Below are 17,654 nucleotides of genomic sequence, written 5' to 3' on the forward strand. Positions count from 1 at the left end.
GGTTTCCATTGACGTTTGCATTGTTTCTTCAACTGGTATGTGGATTATACAGGGTGTTTCCAAATTAGACTTGAAACTTGCAGGAGGTGTTAGTATCACTCATTTGCTGTCGTTTGAGCCATATTCATTGATAACCAAAAATCAACAGGTTACGAGATATGTGAGTTCTTGTGTTTTTCGAAAAATTTCTCACCTTTCTATATTTTTCGTCAATTTTTTTCTACATTGATCAAGTTTGATTATAATTTTGGATATTTTCATCAGAAAAAGATTTGATACGTATGAAAAAAGAAAAACTATCCTGTACCTGTGTACCTGTATCCTGTGCATGTTGAAAAAGAATTAGTATGATTTGAAAGCTGGTATATGAAGAAAACCGAGAAGAAAACTAAAATCAATTTCTAATAAATTTTTTCATATAATAAATCCATAATATATCCATAATAAATTTTGGAATTTGAAAGTTGCAGGCAAATTGATATTAGAAATTGATTTCGTTTCGACATATACCAACTTTTAAATCATACCTACTTATTCTTTTACAACATCTAAAGGATAGTTCTGCTTTTTTCATACGTATCATATCTTTTTTCTGATGAAAATAATCCAAAATTATAATCAAATTTGGTCAACGTAGAAAAAATGGAAAATTAAGTAAGGTGAGAAATTTTTTGAAAAACACAAGAACTCAAATATCTCGGAAACTGTTGATTTTTGGTTATCAATAAATATGGCCCATACGACAGCAAATGAGTGATACTAACATCTTCTCCAAGGTTCGCGTCTAATTTGGAAACACCCTGTATAATGTTCCCCATATTACGGCCCAAACAGAGCCCGTTATAGAGGAAATCTGAGGAGCAGAACTTTTGTAAGGCGATGGTGATAATTATGTACGTATTTTTGTTTTTATATTTTTTGGGAGAAGGTGCCACCTCAAAAATAAATGATAATAGTTCAATTTATCGTATCAGGGGGTAGTATATTCATCTGACCATAAATTGAAAATCTTCTAGACAATTTCCTTCAATTTTTTGCCATAATTATGACTGGAAAATTGTATATATTTTTTAATGTTTATTCCAAGAGTTTTGTATGTTATGAGGAAAAAATTAATTGAAATATTCTCTTCAGCAGAATTAAATCTATTCTGAAAAAGGAGATTCATTACACTTTTCTTTGTGAGTGAATGAATCAGATCATTTTTAGGGAGCACCACTAAAGTAAGTTTCAAAACATTTCCCGCTTGATGTAGCTATGAACTGTTAGTAGATCTTCCTTGGTGTGTATTTAAAATTTTTCGCCACACTCAAGAAAGTAAAGAAGAATGAAAACTCGCGAAAGCACAGAAACTCACCAGATTTCCTCTTTTCCGGTAACACCAAAGATTTAGTCCTCTTGATGCGCAACGATCGCCGTCTCAGCGACCGCAAAAAAGTTTCCGGCATCTTCTGAAACTTGGGGGTTTCCACGGAAATTTTCTTATCGGGCATCAGCCAGTTCTTCACGGTAGTCATGGATATCCCGCGGGATTTTTTCGGCGCTGGCGCCGGCTCGTTCTTAAGATCCACCATGTCGCGTATAAATATTGCACTCGGAAAAACGCGGCAAGCACTGGCACAGGCCGGAAAAGCGCACCTTACGTCGCAACCCGAGACGCGCGGAAACTGTCGACAGATACGGGGGAAAGCGTGGGCGGATTCATCTTGACGCGGCGGAAGTGTCAAACCGGAAAATTCGCGCGCGCGTTTCTGCAGTTTTTCCGCAGATGGTATCGCAGGGATGTGTCTACAGCTTGCGACTTCGAGCAAGTGTGGTCATAATCTCCGTGATAGTAAACAAGAGAGGAGCAACCGGTGGGCTCGGGACTGGGGTCCCCCACCAGATAGGACCTCGTGCTTTTTGTTGGCGCAATCGCCGGGAAGGACATGCCAAGGATTCGACGACGCTCGTGAAACGCGCCTTGCATTTTCGTTCTTCTTGCCACCTTTCAAGGGGGAAAATGCGTTTTGGGGTGGCGGTTTTTTAGTCATAGTCGGAACCAGATTGTTATCTGGATGCACTTTGCCTGTCGGACCATACGAATCTTATGATGCGGATTATCTTAATAGATCTGGGATTTGTTGAGATTTCACCTGGGTGAAGGGAACAAAGTGCATGAAATATAAATATTTGAATTCTATCTGGAAATATTGGAAGTTTCATCGATATCTAGGACACAGATGTTATCTCAGTAATCTCAGCAGTAGTGGATTGTTGTTTGATTTTTAAGACTATCATTTTTGAATGCAGAGTGCATGAAAAGCAATGCACAAAATTTATACCTTCGTTATCTACGATTTTGTAAAAAAATGCTTGAAAAGCTCAATTATTATTCAGAATTGCGCAACTAAGCACCCTCTATGAGAGTAAGAGGGTAGTGGATTTTTTAATGGCTAGATTAGATTGTATATTTAAGGTCTATTGTGCCCTACATCATTGCCATTACGTAGTCTACAGCTAGCCCTCCAGTTCTAGAGTTCTAATAAACTCCAGTGTCTGGGATGTCTTCAAGGAGGTTACTTCCTCACTTGTACAAGTTTCTTGTCCAATAAGCATATTTTGCGTTGGCTAGCATTGGCAAGGTATTTCAATTCCATTCCATTATTTGTTCGTTCTGCTTCCTGAGGCGGTAATGTAAGGAATCCAGTGAGGACATGGCTAGACAAACTTTTTGTGTCAGAAATGGATAGAACTTGAGGATGATTTGGTTAATGATGGATTTTTTCATCAACCCTTTTTTTAATATAGAGATGAAATTTTTAAACTTAATGAATTTGAATTTTTTGTATTTTGAGGTTGACGACAAACTTAAAATTTAGGAGTAATACATGTTTTTGAAGTGTTATCAAAAACATGCCTACTTCGTATGGTTGTGATTGATGAACTATTGAAAATAAAAGTAGCAAAATCACAAAGATAAATAGACATTCATCTTTATTCAATGACTACGAAACAAAAAAGGCGTGTTTTTGATAACCATTCGAAAATATGAATTATGCTAAAGTGTTGGTCTCTGTTTGTCCTCAAAATACATAAAAATGATAAAATTCGTAAAGTAAAATTGCTCAATCCTATATAGGGTGAATCTTTAATCTCTTTTTGTGGTCAAAAGATACACTTTTTTCTATACCATTTTTTCCGATTCGGCTCTGCTTAAAAGATATAGCCATTTTAAGTTTTCATAATGAGCTGTACCACCAGTGGAAAAACAAAATTACCTTTAGAATAACTGAATCTGTGACACCACACATCTGTGGATCTTTTAAACAGAAATGTATTCAGTCAAAGTACCCAATTTTTCAAATTTTTTAACATTAAATTACTCGAAAATGCCGCATTATACAAAAAAAAATATAAAGAATACTTTTATTTTATAAAACGTCCAAATATTCTACCAATTTTTCAGATTCGGCCATGCTTAAAAGATATAGCCATTTTAAGTTTTCATAATGAGCTGTAGCACCACTGGAAAAACAAAATTAACTTTAGAATAACTAACTGGATCTCTGACACCACACATCTGTGGATCTTTCAAACAGAGTTGTATTCAGTCAAAGAACCCAATTTTTCAAATTTCACAGATACTTTGCAATTTTTGAACATCAAATTACTCGAAAATGGCGCATTATACGAAAAAATATAAAGAATACTTTTATTTAACAAAACGTCCAAATATTCATTAGATAGCGTCCAACTTAGTTTCAAGAGTTGAGTTCTTTGAATTTTTGGTATTTGGTACGTAATGGTCATAATGAGAAAACTGGAAGACGTGCGTGATATCTTGTGTTCGAAAAAGATTCATCAAATAACTGAAAAACTATATTCCGAAATTCATTTCATTTGATGAAACCATTTGTGAGATAACTATAACTAAAAATAAAAATTTTTTTATGGTTTTTAAGAGGCCTGTATCTTTTAAACCGAACCGATTCGAAAAAAATGGTAAGGGAAAAAAGTGTTCCTTTTGACCTCAAGAATTTACTGTTAAAATATTTGTACGTGTCAAAGATTCACCCTGTATATGAAAATTTGCCCCCTTACGTGAAACACACTGTACATCTCGTCAGTGAATCTCATTGAGAAAGGAAATCCAGCAATCATTGTCCATGTGTTCGGAAAATCTCGTCATTCAGTAGGTTTTGCAATTTTCAAGCTTGATATTTGTCATTTTCCGTAAAGCTTACCTCCTACAATAACATTTTTTGATTATCTGCCAAACTTTATCAAATTGCCCAAGTTATCTGTCAGATATGTCGTATATGGTATTCCACATGGACAATTTTGATTGAAGACAACCCCACCTGATAGATTTTTTGATAAACGCTAAAAATGCAACGTGCTAAGTTAGCCCAACTCAAGAAGCAATAGAGCAGCTGCTAGCCCGTGACCCACGAAAACAAATCGCAGTTATTTCGAAACGTGCTGGCTAACTGTCTGGCCGAAATGACACCATTTACATTTTTATTGTTTCACGAGGGTGGGCACAATGTCTAATTAGAAATCAATCTGCCGAGACGTATTTGTTTGTAGGGAACCAAAATGCTAATGTCAACCTGTGCGGTGACTAAGACTGTACCTAACGGCTGCAACTTGGTTTTTGGAAGGACCCCCTGATTGGGTCATTTGCATTCAGGTGCACCCTGGCATTTATTTCGATGCGAAATGGGATGATATCGATAAATGAGTTTTTAACCCAATCTAATTTCAATCTCACAACATTCAGCTGATCGGAAACATTGAAAATAATATAAAATGGATATAACTGACCTTACACCAATATACAGGCTGTCCCATAACTGGTGAATTAAACGTCACATCACGATAGAGTAGATCAAATACTATCGAATGACAACAACATTAGTTGAGCGAAAATGTACCGTTTCTGAAAAAACCTAACCTAGAGTTGCCGATTTTCGAACTATTTTTTCAATCACAAGGCCAATTTGTGATTAAGGATACCGTTTTTCTCCCATATTATCACCCCTATAGAGGTGGTTTATTCTGAGTAATGAAAATTATGTAGAAAAAAGAATTGTTTCAATTTACATTTACTTAGGTTATCGATCAACTACTTAAAATAATTTCAATTAGGGGAGATAAAACAATTATCTCAGTTCAATATAATTTAAAATCGATATCCTTTTTCACAAACTGGCCCCAGCAACATTAGGCATTTTAATAAAATTCTGATTATTTGAAAATGGTACATTTCAGTTGAACTAATGTTGGTGTCATTCGATAATATTTGGTCTACTCTATCGTGGTGTGACGTTTGATTCACTAGTTTTGGGACATCCTGTATTAACCGAAGGAGCATCGTACTCAGGACAGAGAACCAGAAATTTTGATCATGAAAACTCGAAGAATTGCAGGTTTGAAGCGTATGAACTTCAGGGTCTTTAAACAAGTGCTAGACCAATTAGACCATCAGTAAATATTGGCGCATAAATCACAGGTGATTTAAAAATTTCATTATGGTCAAAGAAACAGATAGATAATGATTACTTTCTTCAATGGTTATGGATAAAGTTATTCAATCAACTAGTTTATTAATTTTTTTTAAAAGGTGCGAGGGCAGCCACCTCCAGAATCAGGAGATATATGGGCCCCTTGCATAAAGAGTAGTTTATGCCACGGGACTTTCTCGCCATCCGTTTTAGCCGTAAGGTGGAAGAGACTACCAGAATATGGGGTGTTGCCAGAACACTTGAACGATCAGTACAAATTGTGAATATTACAAAAGTTTCCACTTTCATCGAAAAGATTTCAGCATTTTAAAAAAGGCTTTCTCCAAATTCAGCAGGTTTCGAATTGTAGCCAATGGCGAGACTTTTCGAGAAATTTCTTTATGTAGTAATTCATTGAAAAAATCATTCCACCTCGGAAAGTGCATAACATGAATAAACATTATTTGTTCTTCGATGAAAAAATTGTTCTATTTTTTTTTTGTTCAATGAATGGAAATACTTTTTCTTTTCCGAGTTGATGGACAGATTGAATTGAATTATAATGAAAACCCCATACGAATTAGTGGTTTCTGACAAAAGATATATTTTTCGCTTTTTTACTAACCACTGAAACGGTGTAGATACCTCTTGATAGGAATTATCATTATTGTTATTTCATTATCAATATTGCTTCTTCTGAATCTCTTTAGGGTATTCACTACCATTTTCTGCAACAAAATCAATTAAAAATATGAAATAATTGATTTGCTGCTGTGTGAAATCTTGCAGAGACTGGGAGTGAGAACTCTAAAGACTTTCAGAAGATGCAGAGTCCTCCTAGATTGAATTTCAATCGATATCAACATTGCTTCAATACTACTGTTGCATATGTATGTGTCGCATTATATGAAGAAGATACACCCTGTATTGTGGGAGTCCATAAAAGCAGATTCATCCACCCCTTAACCATCCTGACAGTGAATAAATGTAGCCGATAAAATATTTCTAAAGAGTTTTAGCGGTTATGTGTTCCACATAATCGTTATATTCAAGTAGATATATCTATTTCAACCGATTCATTCATAATTCAAATGTCTCGGTTCTACAATGAACCGAGCAGAATCCCGGATAAGATGGAAAACTCAGATATCCTACACCCCACCGACAGTAGTGAAATTTCTTTCATCTTAATACGAGTCAGGGGGAGGATAGTAACCAGCGGGGGATGCTTTCAGATTGTGAGATATTGGCCTTTTCGTATTCAAATGAAATATTGAATGGGTCTGAGAAGGACTATAGATGTCTTAAGGTAGGATGAGGGTGTTGTGTGTTGGGGAATGGGAAACACCTAAATCTAGTGAGGTTCTACCGAATCGTTAATATTAAATTTGGGGTAAAGTTAGAATTATGGAGCTATCAGACCATAGGTACGAATAAAGTTTGTTGAGGGTGAGGTTTGACTCATGAATTATTACATCTCGACATTCTCAAATAGCGTAACTAACCAAAGCTTGTTCCTAATATGGTGTTCACCTTTGGCAAAAAAAACGTAACGTGTAACAAACATAATAAAGAAAAAATATGAGGAAGTATCTCAGTAGATAATCTGCGAATCCAACTTTGAGATATACCGGGTGAGTTTTTGACTTGTACAATTATTTTAAAAGTAGATTCTTGATGTCAAAAGAAACACTGTTTACTATACCATTTTTCCCATTCGGCGCTGATAAAAAGATATAGCCTTTTTGAGTTATCGTAATGAGCTATGCCACCCCTGAAAAAACAAAACTACCTTCAAAATAACTAGCTAAATCTGTGACACTACACATCTTTTAAACAGAGTTGTATTCAGCCAAAGTACCCAATGTTTCAAATTTCACATATCCTTTTAAATTTTTGAACATCAAATTACTCGAAAACGGCACATTATATGAGAAAATATGAATTATACTTTTATTTTATAAAACGTTCAAATATTCATTAGATAGCGTCCAACTTAGTTTCAAGAGTTGGGTTTTGTGAATTTTCGGTATTTTCATGGTACGTAATGGTCAAAATGAGAAAACTGGAAGACGTGGGTCATATCTTGTGTTAGAAATAGATTCATTGAATAAATGAAAAACTATATTCCGAAATTCATTCCAAGATAAAACCATTTGTGAGATAGAACAAAAATTTTTTTTATGGATTTTCAACAGCCTGTATCTTTCAAACCAAGCCGATTAGGAAAAAATGGTAAAGGACCTTTTGACCTCAAGAATCTACTGTTTGAATATTTGTACGAGTCAGACTGTATATTATAACTATGTATTGCGAAAAATATTGTTCAGTTCACATAACAATATCGAGTGGCAGAACTCGTAAAATTGTTAACAATAATATGATCAATTATTCTACAATTTTATATCGATACTTCACGTTTAAATCAGGTGTTTTTTCTTTAATAGGTTTGAATCTAGGAAGATTTATTAAAGATTTTTTTTGTGAGGGCAAGCATTTTCAAGATTTGAATTACAAAAATGTTGTCAATCAAAAAATTATAGCAGGTACTTAAATTCCAATGGATACATATTGATTTGAACAACAATAAAAAATTCTAAGAAATTCAAAATGGAATGAAAAATAATTTATAAATTACTGTAATATTACTTTTCCTTTCATTATAAATTTTTGCTTCGACAAACGGCGATTTTACTTCATTTCAATTTTGCTTTTTCAGACATAAAATTAAGATCCTCTATAATCATCATCATAAACATCACATAATTTTTTTTACAAGTATGAGAGAAATGCAAGTTTCAGATATATTTTCAAATATGGTTAGTTTACAATGACTTCACCAATGATCATCGTTCTTGTAGAAGGAATAGAGAATAGCATCATTGCAACTTGAAATACGACCCATAATATAATCCTGTCTTGACCTAATCCTTACTTAAATTGGAATATATTAACCTTACCCTTACTTTCCTGTACTCATTATTTTTGATGCAGGAAAAGATGGTTTTCGAATCTCCTTACCTGAAACAATAAGAAAAAATTAAGTCTTCGATATTATTCATAACCATGAGAAATCACAGCCACAAATTACAAGGATACGAATAATAATATAATGTTGTTAAAATTAAAAGAATTTTTATAAAATTTATTCAAAAGTTATTCTATTATTCATTCTTGCTTTTCCATAACGAATAACTGTATCGACCAAAGCCAGTAAGTTCGTTACACTTAATATCAAATTACAACAAAAATTGAAATATTTTCGTGTTTTCAATATTATAATTTGTATGTTAAACACAATTTATTAAATAAAACTGAAAAAGCTGCGATACAATGCCACAGAGAAATGAAGAAGTATAAAACACAATTCGGCCATATTTCACTTCAGAGAAAGCGTGCATCTAACCGACGAACTCATCAATTTTCTTCAGATGACAGAACAAGCGATAACCGCATATCCAAAGAGCTCATACCATAAATCGAACCCGATTTATTCCAACCCAGGAACTATTGATCCGGAAAAATATTTGCTACTTGATTCGTTCGGCATGGAGGTCATGAATATTTTTTGCCTTTCATAAATTTCAATTGGACAAGCGTCAGGTAATATATTGAAAAATTACACGGCTGGTAGCCCATCGATTCCGAAGTAACCCATTTATTGGGGATGCCAAAGGTCGATCAAGTGGAATACCCTTTCAGTTTTCGCTGAGGTTCCGATGTGACAAATTAGTGGCAATAAATATTGCGGTCGTGTTATGGTTGTTTATTAGGTTCAATGAATTCCCTTCAGGTATTTCACCAATTTCTGAGAACAATGGGGATTATTTAGAAAGGTACGATCCCAGAAAATCACATGAACGGAAACGCTTGATGAAAGTTTGTGCCCAAAGAAGATATCCGATGAAATATAATTTCAGTTTTTTAAGCTTTTATTAAATTTGTTCTATAAGTGACTATATTCCTAAAAAATTTGCGAAGCATTTCCAATCGCTTGCTGGCATATTGATTGATTTCAAATGTTGCATTCATGTGTTCACTGGATGAAAATACAATAAAATGATGTCATATCTGATCTGATAATGAAACCGGATGATTACTATACAAAAATTATTCTGGGTCTCTAATATAATTTAAGTGACTCTTTTTCGATTGAAACGGATAAAATGAATCGATATTAAATAAAACTATGAAACCAGAAATCGTAAGATAGCTGCTGTATAATTTTTTAGAATAAATCCCTTTGAATTTCACTAAGATGTGATGAATATTTTTTTATGTGAAATATTGACTGTTCTACCAGCCTGATTGGCAAACAATTCAAAATGCACCTTCATAACGTATGTTAATGCCAATATATTGCTGTTGATGTACAAAAGGAGTACATTGAACTGCATTGTGATTCACTGTACCATCTTGTGCATAGTTTTTCGAGTATCTTTCTCTTAAATCTTAAGCCTAAATTTTTACGCAGTAAGATATTTATGACTTTGTATGGTAAAACTTAAAGTTGGGAGTTTTATCTCGAAAAAATAACAAGAGCTTTTCACTGATTGTTACATTCAATGAAGAATATATTACCAAAGAAAAAACCAATAGGTTTGAAGAGTTTGACATTTTTTTTAAATGATTCAATAGCTCTTCCTTGAAATGTTTCAGGATTATCCATTCATTCTGGGACACTCTGTATATTACAATTCCTGGATAAAATATTTTCTTCCATATTCTTTCAGCTAGAGTAGGTTAGGTTGAGTTATTTGAAAAAGGACATTTCTATAGGGGATTTATTTTCTCAGTATTCTTTTACATCACACAATAGCTCTTCTGTGAGATGTTTCAGGATTTTCCATTCATTCTGGCACTTTATGTATATTGTTATCTCTGTATATAAAATATTCTTTACTGCATTCTTTCAGTTGGGTATTTTTTGAATAAAACTTCTGCTTGAACTTTTTCAAATTCAATTCCTCAATAAGTACTACATTTAATTTAACACAAACTTTGGAAATCTGATCAATTACCTTAAGGCAATTCAACTGTACAGTCAGATTTGAATTTTTGCATTGTACACATATAGTTAAAAAATAGACTGTAACCGTGTCAATGACCTTTGCAGTCGAGACACTTAACATAAATAAATAAAATAAATAATTCGACAATATGTATTATGATAGACTAACGTCCAGTTGCAGGAAAGTCCATTAAGATTTGATGTCCTATCAAAATTTAAAACTGTCATTTTTGAAGGGGAAAATGAAGAATTAAGATTTTAATGAAGTATTAAATTTTAATGGACTTTCCTGCAACTGGACGTTAGACTAAGATAGATTGAAATTTCACTCATGCTTGAGCGAAACTACAAGATTGACATTGTTCTGAACCTATTTAACTCATTATTTCAATCTGAGCACATTATCCGAGAAAATTGTTCTTGAATATGAAAAAAATAAATAAAAAAATCTGGTGATATTAGAAATATCTTCATTGAAAAGTGAAAGTAACTTGTTGCTGAAGTTTTTCAGGAGTAGTCGAAAAATTACACATTTTAATTTTCTAGACCCACCCTAATTAGTTCTTAGTTTTACAGACTTATCCAATTTTCATGAAAAATTTGAATACTCCTGAAAAACTTCAGTCATAATTTGGGTTTGAATACTTTTTTTAATGAATATTTGGTTCTGCTTGCCTTAACAGAATCTATCAAAATCCAGGTTGAAAAAATAAAAGAAAAATCTTTGTAAGCAATCGTTTTTCTGTTTATTTATGTTAGGTCAAAGTTAAGCTGGCAGAACTCCGACAATAAATGAGGCGAAAATTCTTCACTAGGGCAATAAATTAACCCAAAATTAAAGGTGGAAGAAATCCAAAATCCCAAGGTTCTTCTAGGTACCATTCAACAGAAATCTGAACTTTACTCAATGCTAATGATTTTTTTCGAATAGATGAGTACATTAAAGTCCTTACCATGGTTTTTCATAAAATTTAATTACGCATGATTTTTCAGGAATCTTAAAGTAATGAATTAATAAATGTTTCAATTTTTAATATGACGCATTTTTACACATTTCAGAATATACCGAGTTTGGTGAGACATGAATTCCTGAAAATTTGAATTTCATCCGTTTGTATTTTTTTTAAATGAATCTCATGATCGAAAACATGATCAGTAATAATTGGCAATTTTTCACGAGAAATTAATACAGTTCCTCATAGAAACCCATCGAACGAAACTTTACTAATTAATACTTCACCATTCTTCAACGGGTAAGCACCCCCATTCATAAAATAATACAACCACTCCACTCCGGCGATCTGAAACGAACCCCTGGGGTTGACGCCCTCCGCTGCAGTAAAATTAATCACGTCAGAAGTATCTGCCAAATAAAATTATCTGAGCTGGAAACGCGTGCAACTTTTTTCTTTGTGCAGCCACCCGTCCATATCGCGGAGTCCACCCCTAATAATACGTTTCGCAGTCCGTAGCAAGCCACAGTTACTTTTCAGTCCGAATCCCCCGCTAAAAAGTCACTGATTTTACGTTTGCATGTTAATTGGATCGAACATGTACATGGTCATTGTGTTCCCTAGGACCGCATTTCGGACAATAGACCGGACTAAATGCGTTATTATCAAGCTGTTAAATAGACGCGGATCAGAGGTTACAATGTTTCGCCAGTGAGTAATTATTCATGACGCATTTGATGAGGTTACCCCAATATTTTAACCCTAAAATATTGGAGCGAATTTAATATAGTACGGATGTCGAATGCCATCTGTGGTAAATAGTAATGTGGTTCGTCTGTTCATCCAGAATGAAGGATTTAAATGTCCGTTAATAATTATGAAACATTAGATCCATCAGAAGAAATTTATCGTTGGACTGACAACCTCCCTGTGAAGGGGTTACTACCCAGGGTGTTTTCAAAGGTGAGGCTTTTTTTCGATAGAAGGTAGAACTCATCAAAATAAGTCGTTTAACCAAAAATTGTCCAGATAAAATATCCAAGCTGGCGGAGATACAACCCCTAGAAGTTCGACAAAATTTCATTGAATTTCAAGTACGTGACTGTGGAAGGTGACTACGGCATCGCAAAAACGAAACAAAACATAAACATATGGCTGGACAATGAATGGTTCAGTAACAAGTTCATCGGATTAGATGCATCAGGTCACTTTTGAGAGAATCATAATTGTTGTATCGTGCAATTTAGGGTGAAAAAAAATGTAGAAAATCGAGGCAGTTTCTTGAAAGTGCTTATGTTAGTTATGTTAAAAGAGTGTGATGATGTTTCCCCATTTCATCTCATTTTTACGACGATTGTTGGAATGTTCAAACAAGAAGATTGCGATGCCCATTTTTTAAAAATTCGTGAATAATTCAGACGAATTCTACTGATGAGATTTTGAAGTAATATTCTGTTTTTTACACTTGTGTCCTAAGTCTCTTCTGTCATTTGGTATCGAAATGAGCCATTTCATAAAATCGTGTAAGTTACTAAAAAATTATGACAACAATTCGGCAATCCTAAGTTCCCATTTTCGTTACTATGTAAATATCGAACGAACCAATAGGTCCTTTCGTTTGCATAAAAATTGTAGCACTTTTCTACACTCGATTTGATTTACACCAGTGTAGAGAAGTGTAGTTTATCTACCCATAGTCAAAAGGAGATGTAGATAAACTACACCTCCTCTACACTGGTGTGAATTCAATCAGCAAACGAATACTAAAATCGAGTGTAGAGAAGTGCTACACTTTTTATGCGAACGAAAGGACCTAATATCCTAAACAAAACCATATGGTCGAATCAGGAGGTTTTTTCACACTGTTTTGCGATAATTCATCTAACAAACGGTCTAGGGTCCGATCAGGATCTATTTCAGTAATCATTTCCAATTTTTTTTCAACTTTGTCATTTTGAAAGTTTTGTATAGGTGAGTTTTGGTCAAACGCTTCTTTTTGACCAGTTCTACCTCCTGTTGAAAAAAAGCCTCACTTTCAAATACACCATGTATAATTTTTTTTTATTACTGTGCTATAAAAACGATGTAAGGAACGGTCATATTGCACTATACATGTGTAAATGTATGATGACTTTTACGGCAGCCAGATTTCAGTGCGTGAATTAGAAATAGTCAATTCGCAATATTTGGAAATATAAGCTGCATCGTAAGGTGTCTGCCAAATCCATCAGCTCTTTTCTACTTACTTTATAATCCAAAATAGTCAAAAAAATGAAGTAGTGACCGTTTTCACCAACGATCCCTAAATTTTATGGGACGATTTTTGGTATATCTTTTAGAGATCTGAAAATTGTTTTTGTACATTTTTATGTAGGTTGTAGGTAATTTTGTCAGCGTTGGTCTCGAATGATTTTGGAATCCTCTTTTAGACTGCCTCCTTGAAGTGTCATTGTTTCAGGTTGAAATCATATCATAATAAGTTGAAGCTAGGCTTAGGTCATTCCAAAATACTGCGGATTTATTGTAAGAAATCTATAGACCCAGATCCTTCTGTTAGTTTATTGTTAACTTGTGTGAAGGAATGAAGTAGTTACTGATCCAAATTTCAATGTACATATTTTTAATTCTCTCTTGTTCATTTATTTTGGGACCTCACAGGATTTATATTGAAAAAAAAATCTCGCGAGTCTTCTTGGTTGTTTATTTCATTCGTTTTTTGAATTTTTGTGTCGAATGATTGAATCTATTATAGCTGATCAACGAGAGTATCCAATAAGACATTCACGTTAGTATTGTAATCGGGAAAAGGCAAGTATTTTGATATTAAGAAATCTCCAACAAAGTTATAATACACAAATTGAAAACTTTGTGGAGAACGACTTCTGCGAGGCTTTAGGTGCAAGAATTTTTTCAAAAATAATGGTTGAATTTATGTGGCCCATACCTACTTGGTGAAGATCACAAATGAAACTAAATTGCATAATTTTTTCACCACTACACTTGTTTCGTGACTACAATAGCTTAAGCAGGATGGGTGAAGGTTATATTGCTATGGTGATAACGTAACCCGTAACGAGTTACAAAAGATCGTAAGTGAAAATTATGAGGATCATTCATTGCAGACTTGTTAGAAGCTTTTTCATTGACTATAGTCTTATTTGAAAATATAACAGTACTTTTGCACCTTTCACATTTCCAAACTAAATACTCCCACCCCTACCAACAAAGGAATACTGATTTTGGACATATGTTTTTGCGTTTTTTGCGAAGAAATCTACTATTGCACCTGTTTCTCCTCATAGATATGCATCCTGATACAAAATTTAGGCATGGAGAAAACTTCAACTCAAGCTGAGAGATAACCATATATCCATTCAAATCGCTTCGAAGGATGTGCAAATTTTGACGAACCAGTTACCCTTGGGGTTCGCCAAAATGGGATAAAAAAGCAAGCCAGGTGTTTCAACGTCCAGTGGCTGAAACTGTAAAACAGCTTCGATGCTATAGACTCGCGTGCAGTATTAAACCGGACATCTAACACTGATACGCGTTGTAATTAGGGTATCATAGGGTAGCACGCAGAGAAAGGGTCAATTCAATAAGCTCTTACGCCCACTGTGAGTTTGTCAGCTGCTGTTTGAGACTGTGCCTGGTCAAAGGAGGGGACTTAATATTTTCCCGAACAAACATTGGAAAGTAAAGAACTGATGCATTTTTTCATCTAGGGTAGAGAGTGACATGTGTAGAATACACATTGGAAAATATTTGGTTATAGGATTTCAACCCATTGTTTAGAATGCATTAAGTTGTCAATGTTTTCCATAACTGACAGCCAGAAAAAAGTGGATTGAAGCAAAAAACTTTAATCGCAGAGTAATGAAGTGATATGATGTTCGTACAGATTACGGTTCAGAATTGTAGCGAAGCTACAATACTTTCAAATATCTATGTCTTCACATTGGGGGTAGTTTTCTACATAGATGGAAAATTTCGAAAAAATTCACCTTTTTTCACAGAGGGCACTGAAAATATTGCCCACAACTATGATTCACTTTCTAGACTGTCAGCTATATCTGAACTATTTGACTTATTGCTATAGGATTACGTTTATTATCATGTACAATCATGATTGAAAATCAGTATGGGTTCATCGGAGATATCATTCTAGAAACGAAATTGCTCAATTTCCTGGGAAACTCCCGTGATGATTTTACGCATATTTCAAAGAGGCTTTATATAGAACAAATTGAAGTGTTCTCAATTTGTCTGTTGAATGATATTTTGTGTCGATCTACTGATAACGTATACTCCATTCACTTTTATTTTAGTACTCGGTTGGCCATAGAAATTTGACACATTTCACTCTGTATAGTACGAAAATGTGGAGTTATGACGCTTGTCAAAACATTTTTTGGTTTTAAATCAGCGCTATGTTACCCGTTCTACGTAAAAGTTTCTGTTATAACGTATTTTATCACAATATCGAATCTCTTCGGAAAATATGTGACGAACATAATTGAAGTTTCTTCAAACTGATTGAAGGCATACCAAATCCAGTTATTTGCATGGAAAATACAAGAGACCAGTATAATATCATAATACGCACTAGCTTGAGGAGAGTTAATGTTTGTTATCTTCTTTGGCTAAAGTTTGAATACGTTACATCAGTTGTAGATTTCAAAAATATTAACCCGAAGATGAAATGCATATGATGCAGTGATTGGGAATGGGTATCTCCCGAAGGAATTAACAGATAATTACAAGAATGTTAAATTCTTCAACAAAAATCATCTTGCATCAATATAAGTAAAAGGAATTAAAGGAAGTTTCAAGTCAAGTGAAACTTCACCTTTGAACAAAAATTTCACGTGAATAAGCAATTAACAGGACAACTGACGCGTTCATCTCAATACATTGATATAATAATAATAATTAGGTATTTATTAGTAGCTTAAGACATTAACAATGTATAAGACAAGCCAAATGAAAAATCAATTTTCGGGAACTTATTCTACGATGACATTCATCGAAATTCTGTAGTGAATTTTGACCATTAAGGCTTCACTTAAATATAAAATTCTCAAATGCCACCACTTTTTGTGTCTCCCAATAGAAGGAAATTCTTTGTCATCCTCTTCATTCACAATCTTTCTGATTGTGGAAATATTCAGCTGAAATATATGTCGTTTAGATTAAGATAAAACATTATATAAATTCTCTTACATTGAATATTTTCGCTACCGTCTGACTTATTGTGGATTTTAAAATATCAGGGTATAACTATTTGAATGAGCGGACCTGAATTCTAAATAGCACTTCCTGAAACCCTGTCTCTTTTTCAATCACTTTCGGCATTTACGCAACAAAACTTGATATTAGTTGTTGGCAACGGCGTTATGACATTAACGACATTTCATGAATGCCAACCTTACTCCGTTCTAGTTACAAAAACTTGAGAAAATTATTCCATGGCCAACTGACTGCTAAAATAAATGGGAATGGAGTACAGATACATATTTCCTTCGTTTCAGAAAATTTCTAATTGTAAAATTAGTCAATTTTGCTACTCATGTAATGGATACTGTTTTTTAATAATAAAACAAAATTTGTATCGAATGTGAGGAAAGGCTTAAAAAAGTCGCAAAATAGATATTTCCTAACAGCTAAAATAATTCAATTGTTCAAATTTTCGAAAAATTATCTCTTCATATTTCTAAATTTGGAAATTAGCTGCACATCGTGATTCATGCAATAGAATACAGCAATAAAAGCTCTTCCAGAATGTAATAAATATTACACCATCTTGGCCCCTGATTCACGAAGTAAAAATAACCCGCTCTCTCTATATCTGCTCGATTTTAAGAATCACAAATGAAAAAATAGAAGCGAGAAAATAATATCGAGATTTATAGTTGGTGGGAACGACCTCTCATCGCTTGTTGATATAAGTGACAAACGCAGACCAAAAATTAATTACGTCTGCAGCGGCTCAACATAAATATGAGTAATCACTGTAGTAGCATCAGATCCATTTCAAGAGAAAAAAACTTCAGACATGGCAGGCGAGCCGCCGAGATAGATCTTTATCGGATTCGTAGAAATTTGACTGTCTCGCAAATGACGATTATTCGCTGTGAAAATGGGTCCTCTGCCACTTTGCATAAGTTCGCTAACGAAATTGAAGTCGTTGAGAGCAACAGA

At 34.0% G+C, this 17,654-nt stretch overlaps 1 protein-coding gene across 2 annotated transcripts in view; it reads right to left on the minus strand.

Moving 5' to 3' along the window:
- The window catches only part of LOC123314703 (centaurin-gamma-1A), a 185,907-nt gene that overhangs the window by 52,298 nt on the left and 115,955 nt on the right, over positions 1 to 17,654 (minus strand). The window contains exon 1 of one of the 2 annotated variants that reach the window (XM_044900005.1): positions 1,358 to 1,839. The exons of the other annotated variant lie outside the window; for it this stretch is intronic. Coding sequence (XP_044755940.1) covers positions 1,358 to 1,574 — 217 coding nt within the window. The 5' untranslated portion in view covers positions 1,575 to 1,839. Of the gene's footprint in view, positions 1 to 1,357; positions 1,840 to 17,654 lie in introns of those variants that run through there. 2 annotated transcript variants of the gene reach the window in all.

The sequence above is a fragment of the Coccinella septempunctata genome, chromosome 6, assembly GCF_907165205.1.
Source record: "Coccinella septempunctata chromosome 6, icCocSept1.1, whole genome shotgun sequence".
NCBI classification, from domain to species: domain Eukaryota; kingdom Metazoa; phylum Arthropoda; class Insecta; order Coleoptera; family Coccinellidae; genus Coccinella; species Coccinella septempunctata.